This window comes from Artemia franciscana, chromosome 18 (assembly GCF_032884065.1).
Source record: "Artemia franciscana chromosome 18, ASM3288406v1, whole genome shotgun sequence".
Lineage (NCBI taxonomy): Eukaryota > Metazoa > Arthropoda > Branchiopoda > Anostraca > Artemiidae > Artemia > Artemia franciscana.
In genome coordinates this window covers 27,991,498-28,006,477 of record NC_088880.1, presented here as the reverse complement: position 1 = coordinate 28,006,477, position 14,980 = coordinate 27,991,498, and the positions used below count along the sequence as shown (strand labels likewise).

Sequence of the window (14,980 nt, the reverse complement as noted above, 5' to 3'; positions counted from 1 at the left end):
CATAGCCTTGTTTTATTACTCATTCTAATTCTTGCCTATCACCATTCGGTCAACTTATGTGATGTTATCGCCAGTTGATGCGGGTTTAGGGCACCCTGAACGTTCATTGCCTCCCAAGTTGGTACCACCCTTTTAAGAGTTATGTGCTCAAATTTTCCAATTGTAAATGATGGAAAAATTTCGATTCTTTTAGTAGCAAACACGTTCTCCTTACTCTCTATTATATCTCTCGTTCTAATTCCACGGTCGTTTAGCACCATTTGGCAAACCAGTTGTCTTATCTTCAGGGGTTACTTCTTTTGGCGGCCTGAACGTTCATCGTCTCCAAACCAGATATCACCATATTTATATTTATTTGCACAAAATTTCCCTGTTGGCAATGATAGGCCACAGTCCCCGCACACCGCATCCAACTCATCGTTGATTGGATAGGCGTATTCGCTTAAAAAAAATGTTTAGCGAAGCTTGATGCTCAATTTTTTCATACTTCAAAGAAATCTTACACAAACATCGATTGTATGCCAAAAATGGCTGAAATTTTGGTGATTCCCTGTCAAAACCCGCGAAACCATAATCCTTGTTTTTATTAATTGGCGCTGCCATCTTCAAGTATCTTCAAAGTGCCATCTACATCTTTTTGTTTTGTTTTTTAGGAGGGGGCGAGGAGATAAAGTTGACGAATATTTTTTTATTTTGTGTCTGACATCCCGTTAAGTCGTAAATATTTATTAAAATTTAATTCATTTTTTGGTTTATATTTTTCTGGGGGCTGCGGGGACGGGGAGGGGTAAAGATGGCTGGAAGTGATTGTGCATGTTGGGTGATGTTTACCAATGCACGTATATAAGCTTCGGGTTTGTTGTTAATGTGTTTGTTTCTGTTAATAAAGCCCTTTTTCTTCTTTCTTATATTCATACATATAACTGACTGTTTTTATAGAGCATTAGTGCGACAGTCGGACGTTGAAATGCATTTACCTGTGACAATCGGAGATTATACCGATTTTTACTCAAGCATTCATCATGCGACAAATGTTGGTGAGATGTTTCGTGGGAAAGCAAATGCTTTGATGCCCAACTGGTAAGTAATCATACCGATTCTCATACTGACTGTACCGATTTTTACTAAAGTATTCACCACGCGGCAAATGTTGGTGAGATGTTTCGTGGGAAAGCAAATGCACCGATGCCCAATCGCTAAGTAATTGTTTAAATCTTCCTACCGATTTTATATTGTTCGGGTTTTGTAGAGTTTTGGTTTGTTATCAAGACTAAAAAAAGACTTTTGACTCAAAAAACATAAAATCTTGTGTTCTTCCGTATAAGAATCTAAAACTGTTAATTTACGTTTTACGAACACGACCAACTCAGTGGTGTAACTTCATCAAAAGACAATTAAAACTCATTTATACAGTTCCTAATTCATTTTAAATAATTCAAGACTATTGATTTTCAATTTTGGTTTCTGATACAATTCCCAATTTTAGTTCTTAATCCATTTTCAATAATTAAATATTTATTGATTTTCAATTTTAGTTTCAGATACAGTTCCCAATTCATTTTCAATAATTAAAAATTATTGATTTTCAATTTTGTTTTCTGATTCAGTTCCCAATTTTAGATCCCAGTTCATTTTCAATAATTAAAAAAAACATTGGTTTTCAATTTAGTTTCAGACACAGTTCCCAATTCAGATAAAGTTCCCGATTGCTAGCCAATTAGAGAATGCTATTCTACTAGCATATTTAGTATATACTTTTTGGGAGACTGAGTCCAATTTAATGTTCTTTATTGAGCAAAAAAGCATTGTCACAACCGTCCCTACAGAAACGGATAGTGTTTTGAAATATATGAATTAGTTCCTCAAACATGACAACCCTGTGTATTATCGCGCCCTTTCATTCCAAGATGTTCTCCATCTCTTCTGGAGCATGCTTATGTGTGTTGCATGTGTATTTTAGATAAAAGTACACGTATTCTTACTTGGATAAAATGTATATAAGAGGTTTAAAACAATGTTTTTTTTAGGTAATCCCTTCCATTGGGTACCGTTGTCCTCCTTCTTGAGGAGGCTACTGTGCTATGTCTAAATCTTAATTCATTGAACGAAGGGCAATCGTGTTAATATTTATTTGTACATATAATTCTTTTTCTGAAAAACTGGTAAAACGATATAGATTGGTCACAACTTTGGGAAAATTCGTCTAGGACCTTATAATACGAATGACTTCACAAATAACCTAAACGTCCAATGACTTAATGTTTTGGCTTTCTTCAGTGAATAAATAAAATGAAACTAAATAAAGTGAATATATTTATAAAATAAATAAAGTGAATATGTGAATAAAATAAATAAAATGGAATTAAATTACAGTTGTTTAGCGAAAGAGATTAAAAAACTGTCTTTCATTTCATCGAACGAAGCTCGGTCCCTGTAGTTTTTCACTTGCTTCTGAGGATTTTCATAGGAAGACAATAATATTTGTGAGTTGTTTGACCGAAGTTAAAAGATTTTTACCGGAGAAGCTTCTCATCAGCTTTAGATGTGCTAAAAAAAAGATTTTTATCGGAGAAGCTTCTCATCAGCTTTAGATGTGCTTAAAAAAAAAAAAATTATCGGAGAAGCTTCTCATCAGCTTTAGCTGTGCTAAAAAAAAGATTTTTATCGGAGAAGCTTCTCATACAGCTTTATATGTGCTAAAAAAAAAGATTTTTATCGGAGAAGCTTCTCATCAGCTTTATATGTGCTAAAAAAAAAAAGATTTTTATCAGAGAAGGTTCTCATCAGCTTTAGATGTGCTAAAAAAGGTTTTTATCGGAGAAGCTTCTCATCAGCTTTATATGTGCTAAAAAAAAAAAAATTATCAGAGAAGCTTCTCATCAGCTTTAGATGTGCTAAAAAAAAAGATTTTTATCGGAGAAGCTTCTCATCAGCTTTAGATGTGCTAAAAAAAAAGACTTTTACCGGAGAAGCTTCTCATCAGCTTTATATGTGCTAAAAAAAAAGATTTTTATCAGAGAAGCTTCTCATCAGCTTTAGATGTACTAAAAAAAAGATTTTTATCGGAGAAACTTGTCATCAGCTTTAGATGTGCTAAAAAAAAGATTTTTATCGGAGAAGCTTCTCATCAGCTTTAGATGTGGTAAAAAAAAGACTTTTACCGGAGAAGCTTCTCATCAGCTTTAGATGTGCTAAAAAAAAAAGATTTTTATCGGAGAAGCTTCTCATCAGCTTTAGATGTGCTAAAAAAATAAGATTTTTATCGGAGAAGCTTCTCATCAGCTTTAGATGTGCTAAAAAAAAAAGATTTTTATCGGAGAAGCTTCTCATCAGCTTTAGATGTGCTAATGTTTGGTTGGAAGCTATGTTCAAAAGCTTTAGAATGGGTTTCAGTTACATATAAAACGTAAAAAAATGTAAACTTGTATAAGAAATTAGAATCATAAATTTTTATCAATAAAACGTAAATTATAAATAAAAGATAAAAAAATAATCGTTGCAACAGAAACTAAAAATTTTTAAAGGACAAACAACGGCCCATAGTAACCAAAAATTAAAAACATAAAAAAAACTGGCAAGTGAGAAAAATTCCCATTTCTAGCTACTATAGAAATAGTAACTATTTTCCAAAGTAGTCTTAATGCTAAAATGCTATTTAAATAAAACAAATTAAGGAATTTCAAAAAATTGCCTGAAATCCCTAAAATAAAAAAAGGCGTTGGATTGAAACAAAAAGTACCCCATCGGAATTACTATGGCCAAAAAAAAACTTACAGTCCCCTGGCTTGAACGATAAGGAAAATCACTGATGTTTTTTCTTCTTTTTTTCTCCACTGCTAGCGGGACACTGTCAAAAAACTGCATCTTGGTATACATAATGATGAATGTCGTCATAGTAAAACTATTTGATAACGTCTGTTGCAACTGGGGTTTGTTTTTTACTATATTTAGCTGGGAAAGCCTTTTCCTATCTGTGTCTTAACGTTAGTAATAGCCAATAGCGAGTGGACTAAATTGATGAGATGAGATGTTCTTAACGCATGACTACTGCTACTAACAACTCGCTGCAGCATCAAGCCGCTTGAGGCCTACACACCTACGCACGCTCCTCCATCTCAATCTATGTAAAGTCTCCCTCTTTACACTCACCCAGGAAGCTCCTATTTCCCTTAAATCTTTCATTACGATAGCCTCCCACCCCAACCATAGACAACCTGCTTTTAGTGTGGCCCTAGACGGCTGACTGAAAAGGACGGTTGGCTAACACATGATATTAGATTCAGTCCAGGTTTTTATTTAAGCGTTTCTGAAAATACTCCTTTCAGATCTGTGACTGAAATTGCAGTTTTAGCTTCAATTTCACTTACAGCCTCTTGGACATTTACCCCAATTTATGCGAATAGCTAATTTCAAAACAAAGACTTGAAAGATATTCTTTTTAAGGAAGCACCTTCCCGTTGGGTACCATGGACGTGCCTCCTCCGTTGTAGTGAGTGGCACACCTATACGAAGGCCAAATGGTCAAACACTCCCTAAAGACGACTCCCCTCCTGTTTTTGGCCCATGTAAGCTGTTTGACTTTGAATTAGAAATGGGATTCATTGTTGGCAAAGAGAATAAACTTGGTGAGACAATTTCCATTGAAAATGCTGAAGACTTTATTTTTGGAATGGTTCTTGTTAATGACTGGAGTGGTGAGTTTTTATTACAATATATTGTTATATAATATGATTACTACTACTATAAAATTATTAGACTGAATTATTATAATACATTCTAGTATATATTAGAAAACATAATAATATACTATAGTATTATTTTGTATATAATGTTTTATTGTTTTATTACTTGCATAATGTTGTAATTATAGTAGAAATAAACAACTCTATTAAATAATGGCTTTTATAAAAATCAGTTGCAAGTAAACCATTTTCTTTTAGATTAAGTATCCCATAGAAATTACCCGTAGATTAATACACGCTAAAGAAAAGAGGAGATTAATCCAAATAATGAACGTTCGGAATTAGCATCCCAAATATTCCCTACCGTTTGTAGTTATCAAACAGTTCGTGGTAACGAACTTTAGTAAGGAGCGCCCCCGGCTCAATAGTAAACGAAACTCTAAAAAACGGAATTTTGATGCTAAAATATACATCAAAAGAATGAGATTTTCATGCTGATTTTAAATACATAAGTTTCATCAAATTTAGTCTTTGTCATCAAAAGTTACGAGCCTGAAAAAACTTGCCCTATTTTACAAAATAGGGGAAAACACCCCCTAAAAGTCAAAGAATCTTAACGAAAATCACACCATCGCATTTGGCGTATCAAAGAACCCTATAGCAAAATTTTCAAACTCCTATCTACAAAAATGTGGAATTCCGTATTTTTTGCCAGAAGACAAATCACAAGTGCGTGTTTATTTGTTTGTTTGTTGTTTTTTTTTTCCAGGGGTCATCGTATCGACCAAGTGGTCCTAGAATGTCGCAAGAGGGCTCATTCTAACGGAAATGAAAAGCTCTAGTGTCCTTTTTAAGTGACCAAAAAATTGGAGGGCACCTAGGCCCCCTCCCACGCTCATTTTTCTCCAAAGTCAACAGATCAAAATTTTGAGATAGCCATTTTGTTCCGCATAGTCAAAAACCATAATAACTATGTCTTTAGGAATGACTTACTCCCCCAAAGTCCCTGGGGGAGGGGCTGCAAGTTACAAAGTTCGACCAGTGTTTACATATAATAATGGTTATTGGGAAGTGTACAGTCGTTTTCAGGGGATTTTTTTGGTTTTGGGGGTGGGGTTGAGGGGAGGGGGCTATGTGGGAGGATCTTTCCTTGGAGAGATATGTCATGAGGGAACAGAAATTCAATGAAAAGGGCGCAAGATTTTCTAAAATTACTATAAAAAAAAACAATGAAAAAATAAACATGGAAAAGTATTTTTCAATTGAAAGTAAAGAGTAGCATTGAAACTTAAAACGAACAGAGATTATTATGCATATGAGGTGTTCTAAAAATACTTTAGCATAAAGAGCGAGGTATTTAGGAGGAGATAAATACCTCGCTCTTAATGCTATAGTATTCTTAGTAATTTCAACTATTTATTCTACGGCCTTTCTGATTCAGGGGTCATTCTTAAAGAGTTGGGATAAAACTTACGATTTAGTGTAAAGAGTGAGGTATTAACGAGGGTACAAACCCCTTCATATACATAATAAAAATTAAAGAATATAAAAGTTTGTTACTTAAGTTAATTCTTAAGTTACGTATATTTTTTTACTAATAAAAAAATTCGATAAAAATTAAACTTTATAGTTGACTTTTTGTGTAACCGAAAAATTGCATGGCCTCCTTCCCCACCCCTTATTTCTCAAAATCGTCTGATCAAAACTAAGAGAAAGCCATTTAGCCAAAAAAGGAATTAATATGCAAATTTCCTTTTAATAATTTATTGGTGGAGAGCCAAAATCAAACATGCATCAATTCAAAAACGTTCAGTAATTACATAAAAAAATTGTTTTTTTTAGCTGAAAGTAAGGAGCGACATTGAAACTTAAAACGAACAGAAATTACTCCGTATATGGAATGGGTTGTCCCCTCCGATATCCCTCGCTCTTTACGCTAAAGTTTGACTCTTTGCCACAATTCTGCTTTTTAAAACAATTAATAGCTTTAGCGTAAAGTGCAAGGGATTGCTGAGGGGACAAGCCATTCCATATACGGAGTAATTTCTGTTCGTTTTAAGTTTTAATGTCGCTCCTCACTTTCAGTTAAAAAAAACTAGTTTTTTTTATGTAATTATAAATAATGATTTATTTATATCCTCTTTGATGACGCTACAATAAAAACTAAAGGAGTAAGCAAAGAGAAAAAGAAAGGGGAAAAAACTTTTAAATTTATCAGCTATCTGACAATAAGTTATTCTGATGTATTTTATTAATACAATATATTAGAATCTATCACAACATAATGTAAAATTGTCATGTATGCTATAATATATTTTAATTTACTATTATACATAATGTATTACGTGCTTTTATGTATATGGTATTGCTGTAACTAAATAGGAAAGAAAGAATTCTTCGAAATAAGGGTTTTAGGTCTGTGACCAATTTTACTGAACCAATTTTAACCATTGTAAACCAGTTCCATGGGGGATCGACTATGAAGATAATTTCTTAAACCACATTGGCTTGCCATAATCTAAAGACGAAATGATCAAAAATGGAGCATTTAAGGCCAGACGAAAATACTGATAAAACACGCAAAACGAATATGTCGAAAGGACAACTGCCTCTCTTCTTCAGCGCGAGCCAAAAAATGTATTTAACCATATTTATTCATATATTTTGGCCTTTTGCTTAAATATATTTTTTTAATCATGCTGAAGAAGACAGGCGGTTGTCCCTTTGACATATTTCCTTTGTGTGTTTTTTCAGCATTTTCGTTTGGCCTTAAAACTTCATTTTTGATCCTTCTTCTTTAGATAATAATCTATGTATGATAATAATTTATTTATACCCCATTTCCCTGCATTACAGTAATGCACTTTTCGGCGTAAGGAAAAAAAATAAAACAAAATTTAAGATAAAAAAAGTTGAAAATTAAAATAAATAAAAAATAAACCATTGATTATACGACAAAATAACTCCCACAGCTCACAAAAAAAAAGACTTCAGGACAGAAATAACCCAGACTTATCTGTCTATTCGACATGGATGGTCAAAAACATATCCAGGACTTTTTTTGGGAGGGGGAGTTTAAAAAACTTTAAAAACGTACCGAAATTTGTTTTTATTACATTTTATGAGTCTGGAAAATATTTGGGGGGTGGTTGTCAAAATTCCTATACCTCCCCCTGGACACGGCCTTGGGGATGGTAGTGGGAGATATTGCTGGTGGGTGAATAAATAATGGTTATGCAAAAAATCTGAGATTCTCTTTTACTGGTCTTCAGATTGACCCGATAACTTTCATTTGTACTCGATTTCTTTGTTTAAACGTTACTCATCTTTTATTTATAATGAATTCATTTTTTTAATTTTAATTAATTAATAATTGATTATTATAATTTAATATGACTTTATAATTAATTTAATTGATTTCAATGTATTAAATTTAGTTTCATAAATTTAATTTTATGTTGATTAATATGTATGAAAGTATTAAAACATTACATTTCATCAGTAGTAACTAATTAATTATATTTTAAGTAGTAGATTGTAATTTAATTAATTCAAAGGTTAATTATAATCTGATTAATTTAATAATTAATCTAGTTTGTGTTAATATTTTTAATTTGATTAGTATCTGATTAGTATATAAGTTGATAGTATAACTATTTAATTTTATTAGTAGTAATTCAATTTCATTAAAATTAAGCAAACTCATCTCTCAGGATTAGATCGCAGAAGTACGTACGTTTACCATGTGTTATCCTCTAAACTTTTCTTTTTAGAAAACCCGGTTTTGCTTATTAAGTTAGGTTACAGAAAAGGCAGTAAATCTATTAGTTACTTTTTCTTTTTTGTAATAATTGACGCGTTCGTGTAAAAAATAACCGCTCCAATACTAACTCAACAAACCTAACTACCTCCAACCTAATAACTAATTCAAGCCTACAACCCAAGTAACTCAACAAACCTAACTAACTCAACAAACCTAACTTACTCAGACCCACAACCTAACTAACTCAACAAACCGAAGTAACTCAAACCTACAACCTAACTAACTCAAACCTACAACTTAACCAACTCAAACCTAATAACTAACTCAACAAACCTAACTAACTCAAACCTACAATCTAGCTAACTCACTAATTAACTTAGTCAGTTAGTCTAGCCAACTAACTAACAAACGTAACTAACTTAACGAACCTAAATAACTCAAACCTACAACCTAACAAACTAGACCTACAACCAAACCTAACTCAAACCTACACACTAAATTCAGGGAATTTATGAAAGTTCAGACTGAGATACATGGATATGAAAGCAGTTCTCTGTGCCCAAAATGGCATCAGCTTCATTTCAAGATTTGGAACTGGACCTTGGTTCTACTAGCTGGAATTCACACGGTGACGTTCTGCTTTTAATTTTGCCATCTTGTTTCAGAACTTACCTTGACCTGACCGGAAGGCGCTATCCAGGGAAGTTACCAGCTTTGAAGCCCCAAATTTCTTCTGAATAATAAAAACGTAAGAAATAATTTACGAATTTTGAAAAATGTAAACAAATTTTGGTTTTCTTTAAAAAAAATTTGTATCGCCCCTCCCCCGAACAAAAATACTTGCTAAGCCCTTGCCTGACCCTCTTATGTACCTTGAACCACAGCTCACCCTGATTCAGCTTTTACTTTTTTCTAGCTCGAGACATTCAGAAATGGGAGTATGTGCCCCTTGGACCCTTCCTGGCTAAGAATCTTGGAACGTCTGTTTCGCCCTGGGTTGTTACAATGGACGCTTTGAAACCATTCACAACAGAAAATTTCCCTCAAGACCCTATACCTATGAAACATCTCGTTCATGAGGACCCATATAATTTCGATATAAATCTGGAGGTTGCCATAAGACGTATGTATTGATATCGCTTTATGTGTAATTATAATTAGCAATATGTAATTACCTCACGACCAATTGAACCTCTGAAACTATATGAACTTCTGACATATGAACCTCTTTATGAGGGTTTATAGATAATCAACAATAGAAAAGAAAAACCGGATGCATCAGTACTACCTCTGTGAGAATGTGATTTTCCTTGTTCAAGGTGCAGAACTGTAAACCCCCCAGATAATGGGGTGAGTCAAAGCTTTTTGAAAATTTAATATTGTGTTTTACTTAGATTTGTTCTCTATTTAAGTAACATTAGATTAGTCTCGAGATTTAAATAAGAACCGTTGGGGTCTGCTTAGACAGATAATTTTATCGTAAATTATTGGGGGAAAGTAAACAAGAAAAACGAGCTTAAACAAATCAACACTTACACATAAAGATGAGAAAAACATACACAATATAGAAAAAAAAGTATATGTTTATCTATAAACATGACTTTTTTCAATCTTTGTCCATTTTTCCATTATTAAAGGCTTCAGAATGCTAAGCCAGAATATTAGAACTTTTATTATAATTTATACAAAAGTTCCATCTGTTTTTCAATACTTTCGTTTCATTTTAATCATATATGGAAAAGCAGTGTCGTCTCGGAAAGAACTTGATGATTTTGCATTTCTATTTTAACGGGTTATGAACGAGGTGACAAATTAAAATGTTATTCAAGTTAAATAGAATAAACAGTAATATGTTCTATTTTTATTACAAGAAATTAATACTAGTAAGCCATTACTACATTTTTTATACACATGGACAACAAAAAATGTAGATTAAAATTGATGTCACATTTGTATAAAGTGAATATGCTCTTTTTCTCTCCATGTATATCTATGGCAACTACATAGATATCTATATAGTAGATATCTACATAGTAGATAAAACATTCACTATATAGAAAAAAAATATATGTTTATCTGTAAGCATGGCTTTTTTCAATCTTTCCCCCTTTTTCTGTTATTAAAGGCTTCAGGATGCGAAGCCAGAACATTATAACTTTAATTATTATTTATACAAAAGTTCCATCTGTTTTTCAATACTTTCATTTCATTTTAGTCATATATGGAAAAGCATTGTCGTCTCGGAAAGTATTTGATGATTTTGTATCTCTATTCTAACGGGTTATAAACGAGGTGACAAATTACAACGTTATTCAAGTTAAATAGAATAAACAGTAATATGTTCTATTTATTTAACCAGAAATTAATACTATTAAGCCATTACTATCTGTTTTATACACATGGACAACAAAAAATGTAGATTAAAATTGATGTCACATTTGTATAAAGTGAATATGCTCTTTTTCTCTCCGTGTATATCTATAGTAACTACATAGATATCTATATAGTTGATATCTACGTAGTAGATAATACATTCAATATATAGAAAAAAATAAAGTATATGTTTATCTATCAACGTGGTTTTTTTCAATGTTTCCCCTTTTTTCTATTATTAAAGGCTTCAGAGTGCGAAGCCAGAATATTATAACTTTTTTATTATTTATATAAAAGTTCAATCAGTTTTTCAATACTTTCATTTCATTTTAATCATATATGGAAAAGTAATGTCGTCTCGGAAAGTATTTGATGATTTTCTATCTCTATTCTAACGGATTATAAACGAGGTAACAAATTACAACGTTTTCAAGTTAAATAGAATAAACAGTAATATATTCTATTTTTATAACCAGAAATTAATACTATTAAGCCATTACTACATGTTTTATACACATGGACAACAAAAAATGTAGATTAAAATTGATATCACATTTGTATAAAGTGAATATGCTCTTTTTCTATCCAGGTATATCTAAAGTAACTACATAGATATCTACATTGTAGTGTAAGTACAGCTTTCATTGGAAATGTTCATTGACCGTAAAAATCCAGAAATACTGGCATTAATCACTGAAACCCTGACATTTTCTGCAATGAGGAGAATATGTCCGATTAGATTTATCACGTAGTCGGACATTTTATTGAGCATTTTATTGGCATTTGATTGTTGAAAATATTCTCCCTATGCATAAGCTTCACTTATTTCTCCCTTTTCCAGAGTTTAGAAAAAAAAATCGTGATTTCAATATTTCTATTGGACGAATTTTTTTCAGTTTTGTTTTTAAGGCTATTTTAAATCATTATGATGTTTTATTTGTTGAAGCATTTTTGCAATGTCGTTTATGTACCTCTTGGAATTGGTATACTTTCTCTTTCAATTGGATATCGTTTTTATGGGGGGTTTCATCGGCTTTCGAAATTCTGAAAAAATTTCTTCTCGTTAGAACAAAGTATTTCATTGCTGGATGTGAATGAAATCTGCTATATTTCAAATAGTGTTTAAAAAAAATATTTTACTCCAGATGGATTTTTAAAAACCTGTTAAAAACTTTTTTTGGCTATATTAAGCTTTTTTTTACTAGGTTTTAGATTCCATTTCTATGGCATCTGACAAGTAACAAGAAAATTTCACACAGCGTGACAAAAAAATTGACAGTTTTATTACGATGAATATTATTTTAGAAACTTAAAAATGCAAGATAGGCCTTTTCGGCTTGACTGGGACGACAGGGTCTGATTGAGTGGGTTGTCGGGGAATTGGTGGATGCACTGTTTCTAACACAGGAACTTTTTACTTTACTTTTCACTCCATTTCACTTTTTACATTACATTTCTGTTTTTGTTACTATTATATTACACTATACTTTGCAATCATTTACTACTTTATCACTATTGCTTTTATTTTTACTTTTATTAATTGCATCATTAATTATGTGTATATTAATTGTATATGTGTGTACTTTTATTCATTTTGATTGCATTATAATTATTATTTTATTTTTTTATTATTTTTATATTAGTTTCATATATTTTGTTTTATTTATATGTTTTTGTTTCTAATCCTTTATCTAAAGAAAAGATTTGGGACTTATTGTAATGCTGTACTTGTTTCTAATCCTGCAAATTTTAATCTTCATTATTTGTAACTAATTTTTGGAAAAGTTAAGCAAAAAAAAAGCTTTTCAAAGAAAGGTAAAGAGTCATACGACCAACAGAAATGAAGTTCTTCTAACCAAGAACGACAAAAAAAATACTCTCAGCCAATAAATGAAATCCAAAACAAGCCTTTTGTCAGATCTGGGATTCATCCTGCCCCCTCTCCGAAGAAGAAGCCCTATATCTAGGTATCCGTTTGACTGACCATATATCAAACAATAAGCTCTGTGAAGAATGTGGTTCAGTACCATTTTCTAGGGCTATAGTGAAGGAAAGGTTAAGATGGCTAGGCCTTGTTTTACAGGTGGGGATTTGCTTTTTGTGCTAAGGATTTCGCTTTTTTGCCTGGATCAAACGAAAGGCCGATTGTTCCGGAATGTTTGGGGGTAAGAAAGGATTTAAAGGAAACGTCAACTTTATGGGAGGGGGTAAAGAGTTAATGAGTTGAATGGGGTGAATTAAACAGTTGTTTCGGAATCAGGTGGCTTAGTGTCCCAGTGAGTTGTTAATAAAGATTTGGTATTTTCGAAATAAAGTATCACCCCTCATCATCAGGTTAAATCAAAGTTAGAGGAGACTCAAGATTCAGGAGTTGAGGGCTCAGTAGAACTGAGGAGAAGAAATTACTAACATAGCCAAAAGCTACCCAGCGAAAATTACAAATTTGACTGTAAAACACGATTAAAATCTTAGTTGTGTCTATTTTTATCATTTTATTATTAATTTTCCTTTTCTTTTGACTACCAATAGAAAAAAAAAATCTACTTTTAATGGTTGAGTTTCTGTTCATTAATAAAACAAATTTGTTTTGTGCACACTAACTTGTCCAGTTTGATATGTTACTAATTAATTTTGTAGTGTGTTTTTATTGGTATTCATTTTTCTTTTTTCTTGTGCTTGTATATCTATACTTTTGGTTATTAAATGTATATAATTGTTGTATCGTCACTGCTACACTAAAGTTCGTATTTGATATGTTGGATCTTTGGAAATAATTGCCAAAAAACCGTTTTGCCGAGCTGCATTTAAAGGGAGAATCAGCAGGGACGCTTAATCGCACCTCAATCCTCCTAATCTACATTACCCCGCTGAAGATCCCTTTGAGAACAGCTCATGGAAATATTTTTGGTAATTACCTTAAGAGTCAGATACCAATTGTCAGATATGTCATATGTCAAAATGTCAGGTGCGACCATTAGGTTTAACGTTCCATAAAGTCGAATATCATACTTGTCATGTGTCAAAATGTCATATACGACCTTGGATTTAACAGTGACGATGTTGAATATCAGATTTGTCATTTTTCGATCTTTCAAAATGTCAGATACAACCCTTAGAGGAGGCAGCGATCATTTCAAACGTCACATCTGTCAATCTGTCAGGATGTCAGATGTAATCCTTAGGTTGAACAGTGTTGATGTCAATTCTGAGACCTGTCATCTGTCATTCTATCAAAATGTCTGTTACGACCATTGGATGCAACAGTTACGATGTTGAATGTACGGTCTGTTATCTTTCAAATGTGTCAATCTGTCAAAATACCAGATATGACAACTAGATGTAACAGCGGCGATTTCAAATGTCAGACCTGTCAAATTTTCAATATGTCACATACGACCATTAGGTGTAACATCAACGAATTTAAATGTCAAATCTGTCAAAATGTCAGATGCGATCATTAGGTTCAATAGTGACGATTTCAAACGTAAGATCTGTCAAAATGTCACATATAACCATTAAAATGTAACAGCGATGATTTCTAATTTCAGATCCGTTACCGCTCAATTTATTAAGATGTCAAATACGATCTTTAGGTGTAACATTGACGATATATATTTGTTTTTTTTTCAGCCGGATGTGCCACGAAAGAGTCAGTTGTAACCAAATCAAATTTCAAGTATATGTACTGGACAATGAAGCAACAGCTTGTTCATCATGCTTCCTCTGGGTGTAATTTGAGAGTTGGAGATTTACTTGCCTCCGGTACTATTAGTGGCCCTGTATGTATTTTCTATCTTCTCATTCCTCCAGCTTGTTATCCTCGTCAGTGGCAACTTTCTAGCAGAGGGGATTAGCATCAGATTTTGTGAAAGGAAGGGCTTTTTAACCCTAAAATAATAATAATAATTTATTCCTCACGCCTCTCAATTCAAATTTTCCACATAAGTGACACCTTATTAAAAGAAAAATGTTATGGCAGGGCGAAGTGCGGATCAACTGTGGCATGATTGCCATTTAAAGGCGTTCTACGTTGAAAGTCTCGAGATATGGTATGTTTATGTTTAGGCTATTGGAGAAGGCTTCCAGTGATTTCATCTTTTCGCCTGGGAATTGCAGTTTCTTCCAGATCCTGATGAACGGTGCATGATGTGTCAAAACGTGT

The 14,980-nt window shown here is 32.6% G+C and overlaps 1 protein-coding gene across 1 annotated transcript in view; it reads left to right on the top strand.

The window, feature by feature from the left end:
- Positions 1 to 14,980, top strand: part of LOC136038834 (fumarylacetoacetase-like) — a 59,390-nt gene that overhangs the window by 32,750 nt on the left and 11,660 nt on the right. Inside the window, exons 4-7 of the mRNA XM_065722246.1 lie at positions 940 to 1,080; positions 4,444 to 4,694; positions 9,362 to 9,568; positions 14,449 to 14,597. Of these exons, the coding sequence (XP_065578318.1) occupies positions 940 to 1,080; positions 4,444 to 4,694; positions 9,362 to 9,568; positions 14,449 to 14,597 (748 nt within the window). The remainder of the gene's footprint in view (positions 1 to 939; positions 1,081 to 4,443; positions 4,695 to 9,361; positions 9,569 to 14,448; positions 14,598 to 14,980) is intronic.